Source organism: Choloepus didactylus, chromosome 21, assembly GCF_015220235.1.
Source record: "Choloepus didactylus isolate mChoDid1 chromosome 21, mChoDid1.pri, whole genome shotgun sequence".
NCBI classification, from domain to species: domain Eukaryota; kingdom Metazoa; phylum Chordata; class Mammalia; order Pilosa; family Megalonychidae; genus Choloepus; species Choloepus didactylus.
The window spans coordinates 17,928,325-17,947,798 of NC_051327.1; the positions used below are offsets into that span (position 1 = coordinate 17,928,325).

Genomic DNA, 19,474 nt, shown 5'->3' on the forward strand with positions numbered 1-19,474 from the left:
TCCTCTTCTCTTTCAGTGCTCGCACATGTGCAGACGTACGAACACAGACGTAGACACCATAAATTAAACAGAATGAACAGGTACATGCTACAGTTCTAACTTGTCTCCTAAACCTCCGAGATATGAGGTCTGATCAGCGTGCTCTGCGGTTAGAGGTTAAAAAGCAGATTATAAAATACCTAGATTCGGATCTTTTCTTTTTGTCCTGATTTGGCCTAGAATGGAGTGTATTAAACAGACCCTGGTCAGCAAAAGCCCAGAATCAGTTAAAGCTATGGATCGATGTGCACTACATGTCAGGATTCTATTCACATACAAGAAAACACTACGTCAGCTACCACAAAATCAGATATTCTCCTGATGTGACTTTTCTTTTTGTTAAAAAATATGTGGAGTAAATGTGTTTTATTTTAATTCAAAGTTTCAAACGAGAAGATTCTTTTCTTGAAAATATTTAGGAATCCAAACTAGTGTGTTTAGAGTCGGTTTGACTGTGCAATCTCTTAGTGGCAACTGAACAGCTACAAAAACTTTCTTTTTTAATTTTTCTGAAAAATCCCCCCCCCCATTTTTTTCCTGGTTTAAGAAGATAATAGTGTATTATCGCTCTGAAGCCATTAGATGGCAGATAAAAAGCCCCCTTTTAATATGTGGGTTTGATTTTTTTTTTTTTTTTAAGCCCACACGAAAGAGGAGGGCACAAGGCAAAGCTGTAAGAGTTATTCCAGAACCTGTGGAAATCACTTAGGGCAATAAAAAAAACACTTCAGGGTACAAAAAAGCTCGACTACACATTTCCGTTTTCTTCCTTGAAAACACGACAGGGATTGGGCTTAATGCTCCTTTGTTTTCTATATGCACCTTGGCCTATGGCGATTTTGCCCTGTGGCCCGCAGGGCGGTAAGTGCGCAACACGGTCCGGGCCGTGGAGCCGGCGCCCGCCCCAACGCCCAGCCCGGCCCGGCCCGAGGCGACGCGGCCCGGCTCGCGGGACGGGCGGGCGGGCGGCGCCCTCTCAGAACTCCCATTCGATGGGCTCCTCCCGGCTGGCGGCCTTCTCCAGGCGGTGGATTATGCTGTTCAAGTTCGCGGCCTTCTTCTTCCTCAGCGGGTTGTCCCGCGAGTCCCGCGCGCCCGCGGCCTCCGGGAGGCCGAAGAGGCTCTGCAGCGAGCTGGGCCGGCGGGCGGCGGGCGGCGCGCTGGTGCTTGGCAAAGCGGAACTCCTCTCGGCTGCGATCGCGGGCATGGACCGGGCCCTCCCTCGGGCGCGGCGGACTGAGGTAGCGGCGTCCTCCCCGGCCGCGGGGGCGGCGGGGTTTGGCACGGGCCCCGGGCCGTCCGCGGGGCCCTCGGGCGGCGGTGGCACCCGGGGCCGGCCCTCGTCGTCGTCCGGGGCCGCGGGGCCCGAGGGCGGCGGCTCCGCCTTCTCCGACGGCCGCGGCGCCTCCTCCCGCTCCTCCGGGGCCGCGGCCGCCTCGGCCGGCCCTCCCTGAGACTTGGCGGCGGCCGCGGGGCCGCCCGACTCCTCGGCGTCGGCGGCACCCGGGCCCTCGGCGGCCTCCACGCCGTCGCAGCTGTCGCCCTCCGAGCTGGGCGCCGCCCGGCCGCTCCGGGCCGACGGGGAGTCGCTGGCCCCGGCCTGGCCCTGGCTTCCGGCCTGAATTTCCTCAATGAACAGTTCTCTGCGGATCCGAGACCTACGAGACAGAAGCAGCGAGAGCGCCGTCACCGGGGGGAGCTCCAGGCCTGTCCACACCCTTCTCCCCGCGGCCCTGCGGCCCCAGCCTCCAAGCAGGCCTGCCTTCCCCCGCGTCACCAGCTCGCTCCAGGGCCTGGGCAGAGGCATGCCTGCCCCTGAGCCTTCCTATAAGCTGTCCTTTAGCTAGAGGGCCATTGCCCTCATCTCCATGGAAGGTTACATATTTAATGGCACATTTCCTGGACTGTGAAAGGAGCTGTTCCATTTATTGCCCCCTCACCCCACCCTACACCATGGGGCTTGGTATACAGTAATAAATGCTGACTGAATTAATAAAACTGCAGGCGGAATGATAACTGTGACTTCCTCATCAGGGCTTCAGGAGAGAGGACCAATTATTAAATGGTGCCTAAAGGGAAAATCTTCAGCCTCCAGCCCTGAGTCCCAGGAGATCAGAGGCTTCTGGTCCGGGCTGGGGCGGGATGCTAACCAAACTGTGTATTTTCAACTCATTTCCATCTCTGGGAAAGGAGAAGCCCAGGAAGGGGTCTCTGTTTTTGATCAAGCAGAAAGGAGGCCAAATATGGGCTCCAACAAATCAGGCCGAGTTTGGGCTCCAGGAGAGAATGTGTTCCAGGCCCTTGGCTTGCCACTGCCGTCTCCTGCAGGCCTGCGGCTCCCTTCCCCTTCACGAAGGGAGACGGCCCCAGGAGTGCCCTGGCCTTCCCCGTTCAGGAGCCCTTGATCACGAGTGGGTTCTCCCAGTTTCTCCTCCCATCAGGCCCAATCAGACGCCTCGAGCTATTTCTTCCCAAGGGTTGGAGAAAGCCTTTGATGACCTGCAGACGACTGGCACAAAAGTGTCTCCAGGTGAAGGCACACCAAGCCCAGTGTCTTCCACGGAGGAGGCCCACAGAAAGCCCTTGGGCAGGTGTGTGTGAAAATGCTTTCTGCATCAGTAACATGTAACTCAGAAAAGGTAGGTTTTTTGTTTTTGTTTTTTGAGAGCCCACTATCTGCCAGGCTGTGCTAGATGTGGGGGGTGCTGGAGCAGGGAGAGGAGTCTAGTCAGGTTTATCTGTGCTCTGGTGGTGGCTGCTGTCTTCTGTTCTGTAGTTATTTGCTCTGTTTCAGGGGACCCCTGAACCTTGTCCTGAAGATTTCTGAGCTGGAGCTGCAGGGTGAGGTCCTGAGAAGCCCCCCAGAAGTTCCCTGGGTAACGGAGAATTCTCCTCTTTCCCAGGGGCTGCCTCGGGAGCCTGTGAAATGGCAGCCCCTGCACATAGGTTCCTGGGCCCTGAGTAGCAGGGGTCAACCTGCTCCTTGCTGGCTGGCATGCCCCTTGGCAGCTGAGAATGCCAGTCGGGGTATTGCCTGGTCCCTTCCCATTGTGGCAGGCTGGTCCTAGCCAGGCCACAGGCCCACGGAGGACTGACTGCAACGTCTCGGGGGGCAGCCTGCTCCAGAACAATGCACAGGCTTTTTGGAACCAGACAAACCCCAGTCTAAAATCTGGCTTTGCCACTTACTAGCTCTGCCACTTGAACAAGTCACTTAACTTTGTGGGCTTCAGTTTTCCTATCTGAAAAATGAATAGTATCTTCCTTTCAGAAATGTTACTGGTATTAAATATATAATAGAGGACACACACCAAAACAAGGAACTATTATTGTCCAGTAGCCTTCTGAATAGCAATTCTTGCTAAAAGCTCTAAGGTTGAAGAAAGGGCTGGGGACAGAGAAGGGATAAATTCAGGCCCGGGGCATGGGGTCTGGGCTGCCTGTTGGAATCTTGGCTTCTGCACTCACCAGAGAAACGTATAATAACCTTTCCCTATAAAATGGGGCTAATGGACACTTGATCGCTGATTTAATGAGGATTGAATCTGTAGAGCTTTTAGCTCAGTGCCTGGCATACACTGGGTACTCAATGGATGGGAGGTGTTGGCCCTCTTATTCTAGATTTGTCTCCACATTCATAATGAATATTATCTTCTGGTATGGACAGTCTGGGTCTCAGGGGCACGGCTGGTGTTCAGACACATCACACAGGGTTCACAGAAGGCCGTGTTTTTTAGGGCTTGGAAGGGTTTCTACTGGGTGGACCTGTTCTTCCAGGAGGAGACCCGGTGTCCCACGGTATGTTGTTTTGGCATTCCCGCCCCATTCCGGGGTAAATGGACACCCTGAGATACTTGAATTCTTTAGGGTGAAATAATAAAAGGGAGTAAGGCTTTAAGTTTTTGACAGAGGCAACCAGTAACCCCAGGCATTCCTCCCTGAGAGTTCAGTGGGGCTGGAAAGAATGACAAAATCAATTTTTCCTGTTTAACCCCTGTAAGAAAAATGTAAAACACCGCCTTCTCATCTGGGAATTTAATACATTGAGTGCATGCGTGCTAGTGCTGCTGTGTGCTGGCCCTTGTCTGAAGCTCTGTGGGGTACACCAGGGTAAGCTGTGCTAAGCCAAAGCCAGGGAGAGCGGGATGCGTTTGAACCTCAACCCTGCACGTTACCTGCTGGGTGACCCTATTAGGCAAGTGGTTTCAGTTCTCTGAGCTTTCTGACAGCTCTCAAAGACCTGGTACTCACTTCCCATTTGTGCCAGTTTGAATGTATTATGTACCCCCAAATGCCATTATCTTTGATGTAATCTTGTGTGGGCAGACCTATCAGTGTAGATTAGATTGTAATTCTTTGAGTGTTTCCATGGAGATGTGCCCCACCCAACTGTGGGTGATGACTGTGGTTGGATAATTTCCATGGAGGTGTTGCTCCACCCATTCAGGGTGGATCTAAATTAAATCACTGGAGCCATATAAATGAGCTGACAAACAGAATGAACTCAGTGCAGCTGAGAGTGACATTTTGAAGAGGAGCTAAAGCCAAGAGAGACACTTTGAAGAATGCACAGAAGCTGGGAGAGTAGCTGCAGATGAGAGACAGTTTGAAGATGGTCATTGAAAGCAGACTTTTGCTTTGGAGAAGCTAAGAGAGGACAAACGCCTCGAGAGCAACGAAGAATGACATTTTTGAGGAGCTGAAGCCTAGAGAGGAACGTCTTGGGAGAAAGTGATTTTGAAACCAGAACTCCAGAGCAGACACCGGCCACATGCCTTCCCAGCTAACAGAGGTTTTCCGGATGCCACTGGCCATCTTCCAGTGAAGGTACCCGATTATTGATGCATTACCTTGGACACTTTATGGCCTTAAGACTGTAACTGTGTAACCAAATAAACCCCCTTTTATAAAAGCTGATCCATTTTTGGTGTTTTGCATTCTGGCAGCATTAGCAAACTAGAACACCATTCCACCTGTCCTACTGCCTATACAATTCTGCTCTAGTTCTAACCTTCTTTCAAGATCCTGCTCATCTCCTATTTCTTCATGATAGTTTTCCAGATCTCTGCAACAGAAATGTATTTCTGCCCTTGGCTCTCCATTTACCTAGTCAAGCCTGCTTGGTTGTATACTTATTTGTGAAAGAGAACATTTAAAGAGCATCTATTCTGGATTGGACCTGTGTTCAGTCAATAAATTTTGAGCTCCTATGGCTATTCTTTCTCTCTCCCCCTTCACTCTTGAGTTTTGCCAGGGGTGTGCAGTCGAATCTGCTTCTATTAAATGCACAAATGAAGCATGTCCACAATGACCAGGTGACGGGCAAGACAAGCGACAGCTGCTGAGAAACCCAGAGCGTGCATGCTTTGGCCGGGAGGCAGTGAGACTGCCACTCGGCTGAGCCTGGGGGACCTGGGAGCAGGTGGTCCCAGTAGGACCAGGAGAAATGGTTTTAGAGATGTTTTGTGTAACTGGCAGAACCTCTGCCCAACTACTCAGTAAGCTCCAGCTTACTGTCTAGTGTGATAGTGCTTGTATTAAATGGATATATTCTAATGCACATTTGTGCCTATCAAGTGAAAATGGGATTGCATAACACCTGGCAAAAAGAGGCTCGAGAAACCTGTGCCCACACTGCCATCCCCTATCCTTCATTTCCCGTGGTGGGGAGGGGCATTACTCTCCTTGAAGAGCTCCTTCTGAGTGGTGGGAGTGTCATCATTGCAACACCTGGCCTTCCTCTGCCTCTGTTTTTATCTGTTTGGTAAATCTGGGATGAATAAGCTGGGTGTACTCAGCTCATCTACTTTCTTCGTTCTTGTGGGAGGAGCCCCTCAGAGGGCGGCCTGCCTAGGGCCGGTGCCATCACGATGGATGTGTTTGCCTGGGTCCACTCGGCTCTCACACTAAGCCATATCTGCCAACTCAGCCTTCATTGGCAATAAAGGAGTTATTTTGGCTCCCATCTAATATTTGTAAATAGTTCCAATTTGTTCAGAACTGGGGTGGTTTATCGGGCCCCTTCGGAGACTCCAGCAGAACCTGATAGGGGAGGCAGGGCCCAGGGAAGCCTGCCCCTTGGTTCAGGTGAGTAACTGTGAGTCTCCAACTGCCCTGGCCACACGTGTGTACCTGTCAGCTTGTAACCAGGAGCACCTACCCTACTTTCATGCAGCCTCAGAGAAAATGATGTTCTGATGCAAATTAGCAATCAAGATGGCCATTAAACAAGCAGGAATTTCTCTCAGGCCCTGGGAATTCTTGGTTTCTAGCAGTTGGGAGTCTTAGTCATAGTATCATCAATGGCTCGTTATCCTGCAGTGGATTTCCAGGATCTCTTCCAGTTGGTTCAGCCCAGCCTCCTCGGCTTGGCCAGGAGAGCACTGGGCCTTTCCACCTGCTTGGGTCAGTTACCCCTGCTGAGTGTTCTATTTTCCGGATGTAAGATGAAGATTATACTCTATCCCTGAGATAGTTGTGAGGCTCAAGTAATGGAATATTGGTTTAAACACCCGGCTCAGTGTCTGGAGAGCTGATAGATATTCAATATATCTTCCTTAACTCATGATCTTTCCCCAGAGAAAGGGTCTTAAATCACTTAATTTAATTAATTAGAAAACTAGACCAACTGATTTGGAAAAGAGAGCTGTAAAAGACCCCAAGAAAGCATCAACAGATCACTAAGAAATGCCTGTCTGCTGCTGTGGAGCCATGAATACCTACTATCTCCCTTCTTAAACCATAGAGCTCAGGGTGATTTTTTTTCTGGTCATGGCAGGTGTGGATGGTCTCTTACCACATGACGTTGACCAGAAGAACTTGGCTCTGCAGCTCTGGAGTTAAAAACTCAAAACCACACTCAAAAAACCAACCAACAGACCAAACCCCAAGTTTGCAGGCCCTGGTGTGCTGTGGCCAAGCGGCCGCTGCCCCCGATCGTCTTTCCTGTGCACCATGAGGGCCTCCCCAGGGCTGAAAGGGCCCTCGTAGAGCCGGGCTTCACTGGCTGATGGCAGGACCGTACCTGTAATTGTGGAACCAGTTGATGACAGTGCTGGTTTTCAAGTTGAGCTGGGTGGCGAGTTCTTCGATGGTTTTTGGTGACGGGTATGGCTTTTGCTGATACGCTCGTTTCAGAGCTTCTTTCTCTTCGGGGGCCAGCACCACGCGGGGTTTCTTCAGCTGGTGCTGGGGCTGGGGGCTGGCGCCCTGGCTGTAGTCGATGCCAACGGATGGAGGCTCGCAGGGCTGGCTGTCGCTGACTGAGCTGTGCCGTCGCTTCATGTAGGCTGAGGGGGAAAGAGATGGGAGACTGAGATGCAGGGGCCGGCCGTGACACCAGACTGAGCGAGCCCTTAGGCCCGCCACGTGACGGGCACCAGCACTACTTCTGTGCAGCTGGCTCTTCTGCCACGTTCTTTCTAAGAGCATCATGGGACACCTGGACTAGAACCATTCTATAGCTGTATTCATGCATGCTGGGGACCTGCTCTGTTGTGACAGTGTCGTGGGGACACAGAGACATAAATGGGTAGATGACAGGAGTCAAGAGTGGTAGGGGAGGCCAGCACAGGGCACCATGGTGGGGTTCAGCTTAGTCTGGGCAGACGTCAGGGGAGGCTTCCCAGAAGAGGTGATGTTCAAAGTGAGTCCTGAAGGACAAGGAAGGAATGAGACAGAAAAAATGGGAGCTGAGGTAAAAGATGGTAAGAGGCTATTCCAGAAAATGGAAACAGCACGTGCAAAGACCCAGCAGTGTGGAACAGCACAGCTAACGTGTGTGTATTTGCGTGCTTGTGTTGAGTGCACACACAGGTGGTGGTGGCAGGAAGAGTTGTAGGAGATGAAGACGGAGTGAGGCAGGCCAGGGGAGGCCAAAAGTTTGGACTCTGCCTTGAAGACAATGGGAAAAATGAGAAGATTTTAACCAAGGGAACGATAATAATCAGACATATGTTTCTGAAAGGCTGCTCGGGCTGTAGGAGAAAGACTGGAAGGAAAGCAATTCACTTAGAAGGGAAGAATGATAAAGAGATGAACTGAGGCAGTGGTGATGGAGTTGGCGAGAAGCAGATGGACTTTGGAGACTGTGCCAGTTTGGATGTATTATGTCCCCCAAAATGCCATTATCTTTGATGCAGTTTTGTGGGGGCAGATGTGTTAGTGTTGAGTAGGTTGGGATATTGGGTTTAGGTTGTTTCCAAGGAGATGTGACCCACCCAACTGTGAGTGACACCTTTGGTTAGGGTGTGACCTCTGATTGAATGTTTCCATGGAGGTGTGACCCCTCCCATTCAGTGTGGACCTTGACTGGTTCACTGGAGTCTTATAAAGGGGCTCACGAACAGAAGGACTTCAGAGCAACAACTGAGAGTGACATTTTGGAGATGAGCTGCAGCCACAAGGGATGCTTTGAAGAACACACAGAAGCTGAGAGAGGAGCTGAAACGCAACCTAAGAGCAAGCAGACGCCAGCCACGTGCCTTCCCAGCTAACAGAGGTTTTCCAGATGCCAATGGGCCTTCTCCAGTGAAGGTACCCAACTGTTGAGCCCTTACCTTGTACACTTTATGGCCTTAAGACTGTAGCTTTGTAACCAAATAAACCCCCTTTATAAAAGCCAATCCATTTCTGGTGTTTTACATAATGGCAGCATTAGCAAACCGGAACAGAGATGTTCAGGGCAGCCCTGCCAGGACTCAGGGGCTGATGAAATGAGGGAACCCAGAGGAGGGGGCTGAGGAGGGCTCTCTGGTTTCAGGCTCGGGAGAGGGGGAGAGAGGTGGTGACTCTGGGCTGGGCGCCACAGAAGGAGTAGGTTACAGGGGAGGACCAAGGTCCAGTCTTGGATATGCTGAGTTTGAGGGGTGTCTGGGTCATCCTCGAGTGTCTAGTTGGCAGCAGGGTATCAGGTATTCAGCTCATTAGGTACGGTCTGGGCGTGCGCAAGAAACTTGGGGGCCATGAGAACGGAAACTGCAGTTGAAGTCGGTGACGTAGAGGAGAAAGCAGAGCTAAGAACGGAACCCTGGGAAGTCCAGGAGACCTGGCTTTCCGGAGGGAAGGACGAGTCCCAGAGAGGGGGGAGGGGGTGACAGCATAAAGTGCTGCAGAAAGGACAGTCTGATGGGGGACAGGCTGCCCTTGGATCTAGGGGTGATGAGACACTTGGTGAGAGGAGTGGAGCTGCAGGAGCCGAAACCAGACTGCAGTGGGTGGAGTAGGGAATGGGATGCGGGGAGGTGAAGGTAGTGAATACAAATTACTATTTTCAGAAGCCTACAATGTAAAAGAAAAGTGAGAGGCAGGATGGCTTCTGGAAGGGAAATCCAGGGTTGAGGGTAGGTGTTTATAGATGAGCACGAGCTGAGGGGAGAGAGGTGACAGAGGCAGAGGGCTGGTGACATAGTGCGAGGGGAAAATCCTTGGAGGTGTGTGGGACCCCCGGGCATGGCGGGGCGGTGGGGGAGGGAGCAGGGGAGAGGCAGGTAAGTTAACAGGGGCCGGTGGGGCAGGGCGATGGCCTCGGCTTCCTTTAAAAAGCAGGAAAGTTGGAGGAACAGTGATGTGATGAGAGAATGAAGGAGGCGGGGAGAGGAGAGACAGGAATTGAAGAAACTGGGGGAGCAGCCTGCCTGGTGGTGGGGCTGAGGAGAGGAGTGGCTAGGGATGGGGGCATGCAGAGGACCCCCGGGGGTAGAGGCCATTGATCTGAGATGGCAGCAACCCACGTGGTCATGGGATATTCTCCAGCAGGGACTCGGCAGCCAAGGAGGATGGGTGGAGAAAACCGGCAGGAGCCCTCGGCCATGGGTGGAGGGGGAGGAATGGGATGGCATACTGGCCAAATCCCGAAGCCTCTGATCCATGGAGTCTGGGAAGACGGGGAAGGAGACAAAGGCAGCAGAGGGACAATGGTTGGGGGAAAGCTTGGGAGGGGATATCAGGGGTTTAGAGGCCATCTTGTGATAGAGGACAGGTAAGGTGTAAGGAAAAGAGAAAGATGGAAAGATGGTAGCAGGTGGTCAGTGAGTGGGGTCCCTGAATTTAGGATTTGAGAAGTAGAGTAGTTCTGGGTGATAATGAGATTTGGAGAACAGCCAAGGGTAGAGACGGTTGAAGAACTTGTGCCCTGGGTGCAGGGAGGGTAGATGGGTCTTCTGGGGGAGCAGTGAAACCCCTGGAGGAAGGAGGTGGTGGGGGATGGAGGAAGGCAGCGCTCCGGGGACCACAGTCTTGAGAGATAGCCAAGCATGAGCAGGGAAGTGCCTGGAAGAAAAGCCTGGGGGAGAAGTGAGAACTGGAGAGGGGAGATGCGGCTGGAGCCGAACCTGGGGCTGGGGAACACTTGGGGCCTGCCCCAGCAGGGGCTGCGGGGAAGACAGGAGAGTGGCAAAGTCCCCAGGGGCCTGGGGGAGCACCTGCTGCTGCTGTTTGCCTTTTTCCTGTGGAACAGGGGCTCGAGCAGAGGAGGGGGCAGGCTGGGAGAGGGCCAGGGGCCGCTGGGGGATGTGGCCGAGTGGACCGCCTGGTCAACAGGACAGGTTCCTGGAGTATGTCCTGGGACGCTGGCTGTGCTGTCCTGCATCACTAGCTGCTGACGAGGCCTCAGGTTACAAACATCTGGACTTCTTTAGCAAATGCATCGCCTATACTGACCTTTTGGGAATCCAGTCTGAATAATTCTTTAAAAGTTCCACAAACTGATGGAAGATGGGAAATGACACTGGCTTCAAATGGCAGCAGCAGTGGCAGTGCAGTACCCCAGCGGCATGCAGCCCTCACAGCCGTGCCCCGGCAGAGACCCCAGCCTCGTCCCTTCCTACAGACCCAGGAGCAGATGCCTAGCAGGGTCAAGCAACGCGCCTGAGGTTGCACAGCTGGTAGGTGGCGGAACTGGATGTGGCCTCAGTCTGTTTTGGGCAGTGGCCAGGCCCCCCCAGTCGGGCTGCAGCACGTGAGCAGGCGCCCAAGGCAGTGTCCCCGCAACCCACAGCAAGTCAGTGAGACATGCTTCAGAGGCCACCCTGAAATTTAGGTCTCAAACAAATGCCAAGGGAGACGAACACTGATTGTGGGGGTCCGTCCAGACCACCAGGGAGAAGAGTCCCCTGAGACAGCCAAGCTCCGTGTGTTCACTGTGTGAACAGGTTGGTTCAGGGGCCGTCTGTGAAGGGGACAGGGAGGCAGGGGGCAGAGCGGGGCAGAGCAGGAAGGAGAGGAATGACAGCTGAGAGCTGAGGGGTGAAGCAGGCACGGTGTACGCAGGGATCAGAGTCGCATTCCCTGGTGCAGGACTTCCCATCCAGTCTAGAGCACAGTGTTTTAATACTTTTAGAGACATAGAAATTGCTGTAATAACTACCGTTTACTGAGCTCTGCACTGTGCTGGCTCTATGAGGTCCATTCTTTCTAACCCTCACGACCTGAAAAAGCTTTTTGGTCCTCATTTTACAGATCTGGAAACCTAGCCAGGGAGCCACATGTTGTTGGAACTAGGGGACAGTTGAGAGGTCAGTTTCCTCACAGAAGATGGACACGGCATAGTCAAGGACAGAAAGACGTGAGCCTGGCCTGGCCAGCGGGTGAGGCCCCACCCGGGTGGGCACCAGAGTTGGCGGTGGTCACGGGCATTGGAAGCCCTGTGCTGTGGCCCCGCGGCCGTGTCTGATGGGTCGGGGCCTGGGCCTCGCATGGGGGTTGGTGCAGGCAGCTGGGGTCCCACCATCGGAGGGGCCACAGCCGCTGTGGGGCCCGGGGGACGCTGCAAGGCCCCGAGTGGTGCTGAAGCCGTAACTCCCTGCCAACAGCAGAGGGCGCCCGGAGCCCGTGCGAAGGGGAGCGGCCTGGGGTCCGGCCCGGGGAGTGGAAACGCCAGGGCTCGCACCTCTCTCTCCAGAGCCCCAGGAGCGGGTCAGGAGGAGGGCTGCCCGGCCGGGAGGGTGCTCCTCGCCTCCCCCAGCTCCAGGCGGTGGGAAGCGGCCTCTCGACAGACCGTGGACAACTTTAAAATTGCTTGAGCACTGGCAATTGTTGAAACAGTGATGGCTACACTGGCTCAGGGTACTGTGGTACGATTCTCTCTACTTCTGTTGCTTTGAAATTTCCCATAATCAAAAGGTAAAACCTTTCTGGGGGGGTGATATGGCGGTATCCAGACCTCTGTCAGAGCCACTGGCGGGGCCCTGCAGGGAGTAGGGGTGGTGCTGATGGGGCAGGCTGGGGCCAGTCACCCTCTGGCAGCCATGGGGCCCTGGCACCACAGGCTCTCGGCACAGAGGCAGAGGAACGTAAATTTAAGAGCACCAACTTGGAAGGCAGACAGCCCTGAGTTTGTGTTCCTGCTTCCCACTTAGGCCAGCTGTTGAAATTAGGTAAGTTTCGTAACTGTCTGAGCCTCAGCTTTATGGGAGAAGGACATCTATGCTTCATAGAGTTGTGTCTCAGCACAGCGGCTGGCAAACAGGAAGTGCTCAACAAACGGAAGTCTGTATCATTATAACAGAGCCCAGTCCCACAGACACCCCTCACTCCTTCCAGAGCTCCGGGCCTTTCCCTGCCTGGGCAAGCAGAGCGGCATGCAGCTGGAGGAGGATGGTGGGGATTTCTGGTGAGCTGAGCAGATATAAGCCTGGCCTCCGCCTGGCCCCTGCTCAGCTGCTGGCCGTGATGTCCACTCTCAGTTATGACCCTCAGCACTGGCTGATGGGGGAGGGCGAGCACAGCTCCTCATAGCTGGGCCAGCGGCTGGGGCCAGGACCCGCATCTAAGGTGTTCAGATTTGGCCACTTAGGACTTTATGGTTCTGCCAGGGGCCCTAATGGGGACCAGCACTCAGGGACTCAAATCCCGAAAAAAAGTAGCCACTCCTTTCCTCTTTTGTAGCCTATAGAGTATGAGAAGAATGCTAATCAACATTTGCTTTGGATGCATTTGGAGAAAATAACTGCACTTATCCCTCTGGGGAGGCTGTATCCCTCTAGGCTGTGAAATGATAGTAAAAGAGAGATGTATTCTGGTAGAAATTTTCTTGGCCATTTTCTAGGCTGGGTGACCTTAGTGGAGGCCCCTAACCTCTCTGAACCTCTACAAAATGGATTTATAAGTTCTCCCTCTGATAAAATTCTGGCACGTGGTACATGATCAAGAAAATGTTTTAATACCCTACTGGGCCAACAGCAAGACCAACCCACCACATTCTCCTTGGTGGCCTTCCTCTCCTTAAAGCAAAGAAAGGAGCAGGGTGACGGCCAGGGCAACTGTGAGGGAGCCTCAGGGCCTGCCCCCAATGCTAAAATATTTGGATTTGGACTGCTGCGTAGAAAAAGTCACAAACCTTCCCAGTCCGTTTTGGCCTACATCTGCCAATGGCCATCAGAAAAGTCCTTTGCCCCGCCCCACAGTCCCTCAGCAGCTGTGTGAAGGACTTCAAAGAAACGGCCTGTTTGCAAACGAGAAAGCGGTTCGCTGGGGCAGAGAGCGGGGTGTTACCTTTCTTCTCCATCCGTTTCATGTCCATCAGCTTCTCCACATTGTTGGGGTCATTCAGCCACAGCTGCATCCGCACGAAGGGCTCCCGTCCCTTCAGGCTGAGCTTGTGCCAGGGCTTGGGGCGAGCGAGGAGGTCTGAGACGGAGCCCTGGGTGAGCCCTAAGATGGTCTCCCCGAATAAGCGCTGACCTGGACAGAAAACAAAACCGAGAGATGTCATCACTGAGGTCCAGGGTTCTGAAAAGACAAAGCACGCATCAAGGTTACAGTTGGGGTTGGCTGGGTCCCGGCTCTGAGCAAGTGTTTTGAAGGAGCATTTCTTCAGCCTGGCTCCCACCACCTCCACCAGCGATCAGATCGGCACTGCCCCTGCAGTCTGCTTGTGCCCTGCAGTGTCCCCTCCAAGACCTGCAGGGTTTGGAAGAAGGGAAGGCCTGGATAACACCTGCGGCATGGATCAGAGGTGGGCACACCCCTACACCCGAGCACTGAGTTTACCCAGCACCTGGGAGACTTCTCTTGCACAGCCTCCAACCAGCGCGCCTTCTGCACGTCCCCTTGCATGCCTGCTGAGGTCGCTAGGTCTTGCTGAGAAAACAGGGCACTTAACCCAGGGTCCCGGCAGGAAAGAGAAGGAGAGTGAGCAACTCAGCTCTACCGTTTTTTTTTGAAAAGCAGCCCATTTCCAATTCTAAAGTCTGTTCCTGCAGTCTCAGCTGCCTTTGCCATCGCAGCTCAAAGTGGATCAAAACCCCTTCCTTCTGCCTGTTCTCCCCAGCATGGTGAGCAGCCTGCTGCAGCTGATCAGAAGCCACTTTGCTCTGGAGGGCACAGCAGCAGCAACTTTTCAGTGTTTTCTGGGGGCTTCTACGGACATTGTCACTTCTCTGAGATCCATTCAGCTGCCACCACTTTTAAAGGCACAAATTAGAATCAGTCATAAGCTGAATGACCTGAAGAGGGAACTTAAACGAATGGGACTTGCGTGGTGGGAACGGAGAGCGTTCACAGAGCGCATCTCAGGTGAGAGCGGCCAGTGTTCCCACCGTAAGTGCGCAGAACCCTGACACCCCAGGGGGAGAGCACGGGAGACTGTGGGTGAAGCGCTGGGCCCTGGCAGCTCACTTCCTCCACCTGTGCTCACAGGTAGGTGGGGAAGAAGGTAATTAATGTCGCAAGGCCTTGTAAAAAAAACAGGCCCCCCAGTAAAAGTTTATTGCATGGAAAGCTTTGGATTTGAGAAATTATTTCTGCATTAGTCATTTTAACTTAAAGATAAATTTATGGATTTTGTGAACCTGTGGTTTCTCTGCTCTTCAGTTTCTTAGTTTAGCCATAAATGCCCCAAGTCCTTACCAGTTTTTTGTTGAGCTTGCTTTAAATAGATTTTACCTAATTCTAGTCTGGCGAATTAATCTCATTTCATTCCAAAGAGCTTGCTGCATTCAGGAAAGTGATATATATGAACAGCCAGTCATCTGCTTGGCCCACCCAGTTGTGTGTGGGGAAATCAAGTGGTTGTTATTCCTGGACAGTTATTTGTATTACTTCTAGAGGCTTTATACCAGTGGTTCTCAATCATTTCTTGGTCAGAGACCCTTGTGAGAACCTGAAGAAATCTGCATACCCTTACCCGATAATATGTGCAGACACAACATTCTGCATATAATTTTGGGGGACTGATCTGTGAACATCCCAAGATCTCAGGTCAGGAGCTAAGAGGGTGCCTGGGCCTTGACTACAGTCATCATTGCTGCCTAATTTAGGTCTAATCTGACTTTCCTGGGTCCATTCCTCTGTGTAGACACCCCTGAGTGGCAAAGACCAACTAGGGCAGCCACGACTGCTGCTGAGCTCTAAATCCAGGGTGACACTGCAACCATCCTTTCTGAAAGTTCCTGCTCGCTCGCCACATCACTGCATCATGCCTCACAGCATGTGAAAATGATGTTCCACAGGCCACTGGGGCTCTCCTTTGGCTGCACGGCCATGGCAAGGATGAGATTTCAGCATTCACAATCTTGCAACTAATGAGGCTGCAATTTATCACTGTTTCACAATGAGCATTTTCTTCAGCTGACTTGCAACTTTTACATTAAATGGCATTTCTTACAGGGGTGTGGGTAGCGAGGATACATCAGCCTTGCTTCCTTGAACTTGTGACAGGATCATGAAGTAGGGGATGAGCCACATCCAGGAATCCCTGTGCATTTCAATATTTGATCAGCACAAGGGACTTGGCCATTTTTAAAATCAGTGGCTAAGGTTTTATTTTTATGAATTGGCTTAATTAAAAATATTCTCAGTTGTTATTGCTTAGCACAGGCAGTGGGGCAGAAGAGCTCAATTAGGTACGACGGCCTAGAACCCAGGCTGTTAGATCACTTGGAAACTTCACTGGCGTTCAGTTCACTGCCATTCCCTTTGTTCCCCATTCCTTGGGAAAAAACAAAAGTCACATAAGGTCCTTCCTTGTGGGAAACTGAGTTTTCCATGCTGCCTGAGGCATATCTGGGGTGGTGGCTTAGAATGCTGAGCCGCAGGCCTGCATAGAATGCCATGCAGACCCGCCCTGTAAAGATGTGTAACTTGTGACTATGATGATGATATACACCTGATGTAAGTCTTGTGACTATGACGTTTCTGATGTAAACAAGATGTACACACCTGATGTAACTGCACCTGATGGACCTCGAGCATATGCACGTGATCTGCTCTGATAAATGGCTGGAGCAAAGATGCATTGGCGTCCACTCGCCCTAGAGGCAGTGGGCCCCCTGCTCCCTTAACTCTTAGCTTTGTGTCCGTGTCTCATTCCTGCGTCACCCTGTCAGCAATACTTCCTGAAGCCACCAGATGAATTCCAACCACTCTGGGGGCAGCCATCTTTCTTCAATGGACTTTTGCACCCGGGAAGTGAGAAGGTCCTAAGTAGCTGGGGCGTGGCTGTCCCCAGCCTCTGGATGACTAAAACAGGAGAGCCACGTCCGACCTTCGTTACGTGGCAAGATTTAAAAACCACCACGTCATACTCTTCTTACGGCTGCAGCCACACGCAGTGGGACGGGGGCTGATCCCCAGGGGCTGCCTCAGCCCAGCGGACGGCCCCTGAGGCTGCAGGAACAATAAGGACAGATCACTAGCTGTTGGGGCATCAGGCGATGAGCTACTGCTACACACACAGCCCTGAGTGCAACCAGGAGGATTCCAGTTTGACGAGGCTCAGAGAGTTCCAGAAGCTTGCCCGGTGTCACAGTATCACCAAGGTCACGAATTAGGATTTGAACCCAGCCTGTCACATCCTTCCACGAAGCCTTCCTGCAGGTTCCAGGTGCTGCTGGGCTGACGCCGATCCTGCCCGGCTCTGGTGCCCACCAAGGATTTGGAGCTCTCATGGGCATGTCCCAGAGGAACAGTCGGATTGGACTGCCTGAGCCTGCCTGGCCCACCTCCAAACTTTCCAAGTGGTCCCAGAGGGGGCACAGAGGTGGGGCCAGGGGCCAGGATTGGTCTCCAGGACTCCAGCACCCTTTCATGCCCCTCGGTGTTCACAACTTTGGGAAGGCTTGTGTTTCTAGAGGGAGCTTGTAAAAGCTGAGACCCTGCGGCTGGCTCCACCTGAAGGTTCCCTTTACCCATTCTTCCTGAGGCCCCGGATAGGGATGCCTCACCTCCCTCAGACCGGGTGGCCGTGAGGAGAACCTACCGAGGTTGTTGTCCGTCAGCACCTCCTTAACCCTCTTGGTTATGCCGTAGGTGTCCAGCTCTGGAGACATGGCCACGAGCTCCTGAATGCTGAGAGCCGAGTGTCCAGGGACAGGCAGGGGAGGTGTGGGCTGGGAGTCTGAGGAGGGAGGCTCGCTGGGTTCTGGTGGTTTTCCATCCCTACTGGTTTCAAGGGAGGGACACGGCTGCTGGACCAGCTCAGTCAAACTCTTCACTGATTCGCTAGAACTCATTGGTGACTCTGGCGCAGGGCTGCAGCTGGCCGAGGTCTTTGGAGTGCTTTCTGCAATTGAAGCACATGAAAAACCGTGGTTTAAAACAGGTGTCTTTCACCAGGTACCTCTACTTGACTTATCTAGAGAATGTGAATTAAATGCCCGTTAGTAGAACTAGACAGTACGAAGTCTATGGATATAAATGAATCGTTTCAGGACTTTTGACTGAGAGTAACCTCTGATTTTCTGTATTAAAAAAAAAAAAAAAAGATAACAGTAACAGTGGAAAAACTAGGGACCTAAAAGGTTTTTGATGGCTTAAAATAAGGGTATCCTGTTAAAAATTTTTTCGTATTAATCATATGTTATCAATGTCATGATTTCCTCTAACAAAACTCCTTAATTCTACCATTCCAAGTACCTTGGCTAGACTATAATTGCATAATTATTTTGTCCACATTTTCCAGAACAGAAAGAATGGGCTGTGTGGTGACCACACGTCAATGAGGGCTGCCCGTGACATGTGGTCACCAGTTACGAGATCCCTTGAAAAGGACACCGAAGCCCCCTCGAGAGCCCAGTGCCGGGTCTTCCCTTCACCTTGGTTCTTCCTGGGGGAAAGATTCTGCCCCTCAGCATCATGGACCCCTCTTTACTCTGACTCCCAGCAGGCCCTGCAGCACCCCACTGTTGAGGAAGGTAGAAGCACCGAGAGCTAAGAAGCACCCCCAGGCTGCTCTCCTGCCCTTCCGTCTCAGGGCTCCACCTGCACCCCTGGACTGGCGGGTATCGTGTACTTCTGAAAGCTGGGCCTTCAGTGGCTGTCGGAGGTGCCAGGGAGGGCAGGCCAGTGTGGCTGACTGGGGGCCACACTTTCTTTTCTTACGAAGGGCTCTGCCTGGGCCGGTGCAGCTCCCTGGGGGGAGACGTCACCAGTGCCCCTCAGCGGGGTGCTCCCTTCCGGCCTCTCCGTTACCGCCACCCATAAAAGACAACAAACCAGGCTCAAGTCTTGTTTTGGGGTGTCTCAAACAAAGACTGACATTTCCTAATTTCCAAATACAGAGAAAGGCTGGGTCCGGGAGGAAAATGTGCAGAGCTGGGGTGCTGAGGCCCCGGATAGGGTGTGACAGCTGCCCTCAGCTCAGGGTTTTCTGAACGCACCTCTGCCCCCCATGGTGCTGTACACGAGGGGCCAGGCTGGGGGGCTGCCCCAAACCCCAGAGAGATGGGGTGCCAGGAGGGCAGCGTTAGGGCTGACTCTGGCTCGCATCTCCCTCGGGCCCAAGCGGATCACACAGCAAATATCAGCTCACATTGCCAGTAACCAGAAATACTTGTTAACTGGCTTGGAAGAAAAGATAGCATTGAGTACAGATTTAATTTCAATTTACCATAACTGCAGGGCCCTGTGCTTGTATCCAGAACAGCCTACTCTGAACTCAAGGGGATGAACTCCAAATCCAAGGAGTATTGTGTATAAATATCCAGAAGGAGCAAAATCCCAAATAAAACCACTGCAATCTAACTGATAAACCCATTTATTGTCCTGAACTGGTGCAAAGTTCTATGATCATATAAGGCTGTGTCCTCAACCTGGAAAATCAGGTTAAAAAAAAAAACAACAAAACTGGTTTGTGAAAGATGTAAAAGAGACAGATGTAAAAGGCAAAAAGGGTCCATATAAATCTTTAAGGCATTGTGAATCCTACAAATCAGATTTCTTTTCTCTGCTCGCCTCTGGGTCACCCTACAACTGGAAAGGAAACGCAGCAAATGTTATTTTTGTCTGTGAAGCAGCAGAGGAATTGTACTGTAAACGTGCCCCGATTCACCCATGCGAGGGACCATTTGGCAGGTCATCCGTCTTGCTCACGGTGGGCTGTCAAGGGTGGCATGAATTCCCCACATGATAAACAGATTTCTTCTCAGGTTTGTGTCCTTTAACCCGCAGCAAGGTCACCATCATGGCTGCCTGGCAAGTACCTGCCTGGTGTCAGCAG

At 52.4% G+C, this 19,474-nt stretch overlaps 1 protein-coding gene across 8 annotated transcripts in view; it reads right to left on the reverse strand.

Moving 5' to 3' along the window:
- Positions 1-19,474, reverse strand: part of CUX1 (cut like homeobox 1) — a 362,321-nt gene that overhangs the window by 24,802 nt on the left and 318,045 nt on the right. For 5 of the 8 annotated variants that reach the window (XM_037815374.1, XM_037815373.1, XM_037815375.1 and 2 more), the window contains 4 exons: positions 17,237-17,539; positions 13,531-13,719; positions 7,064-7,328; positions 1,016-1,697 (listed from right to left, as the gene is read on the reverse strand). The exons of the other annotated variants lie outside the window; for them this stretch is intronic. In XM_037815374.1, coding sequence (XP_037671302.1) covers positions 1,016-1,697; positions 7,064-7,328; positions 13,531-13,719; positions 17,237-17,539 — 1,439 coding nt within the window. Of the gene's footprint in view, positions 1-1,015; positions 1,698-7,063; positions 7,329-13,530; positions 13,720-17,236; positions 17,540-19,474 lie in introns of those variants that run through there. 8 annotated transcript variants of the gene reach the window in all.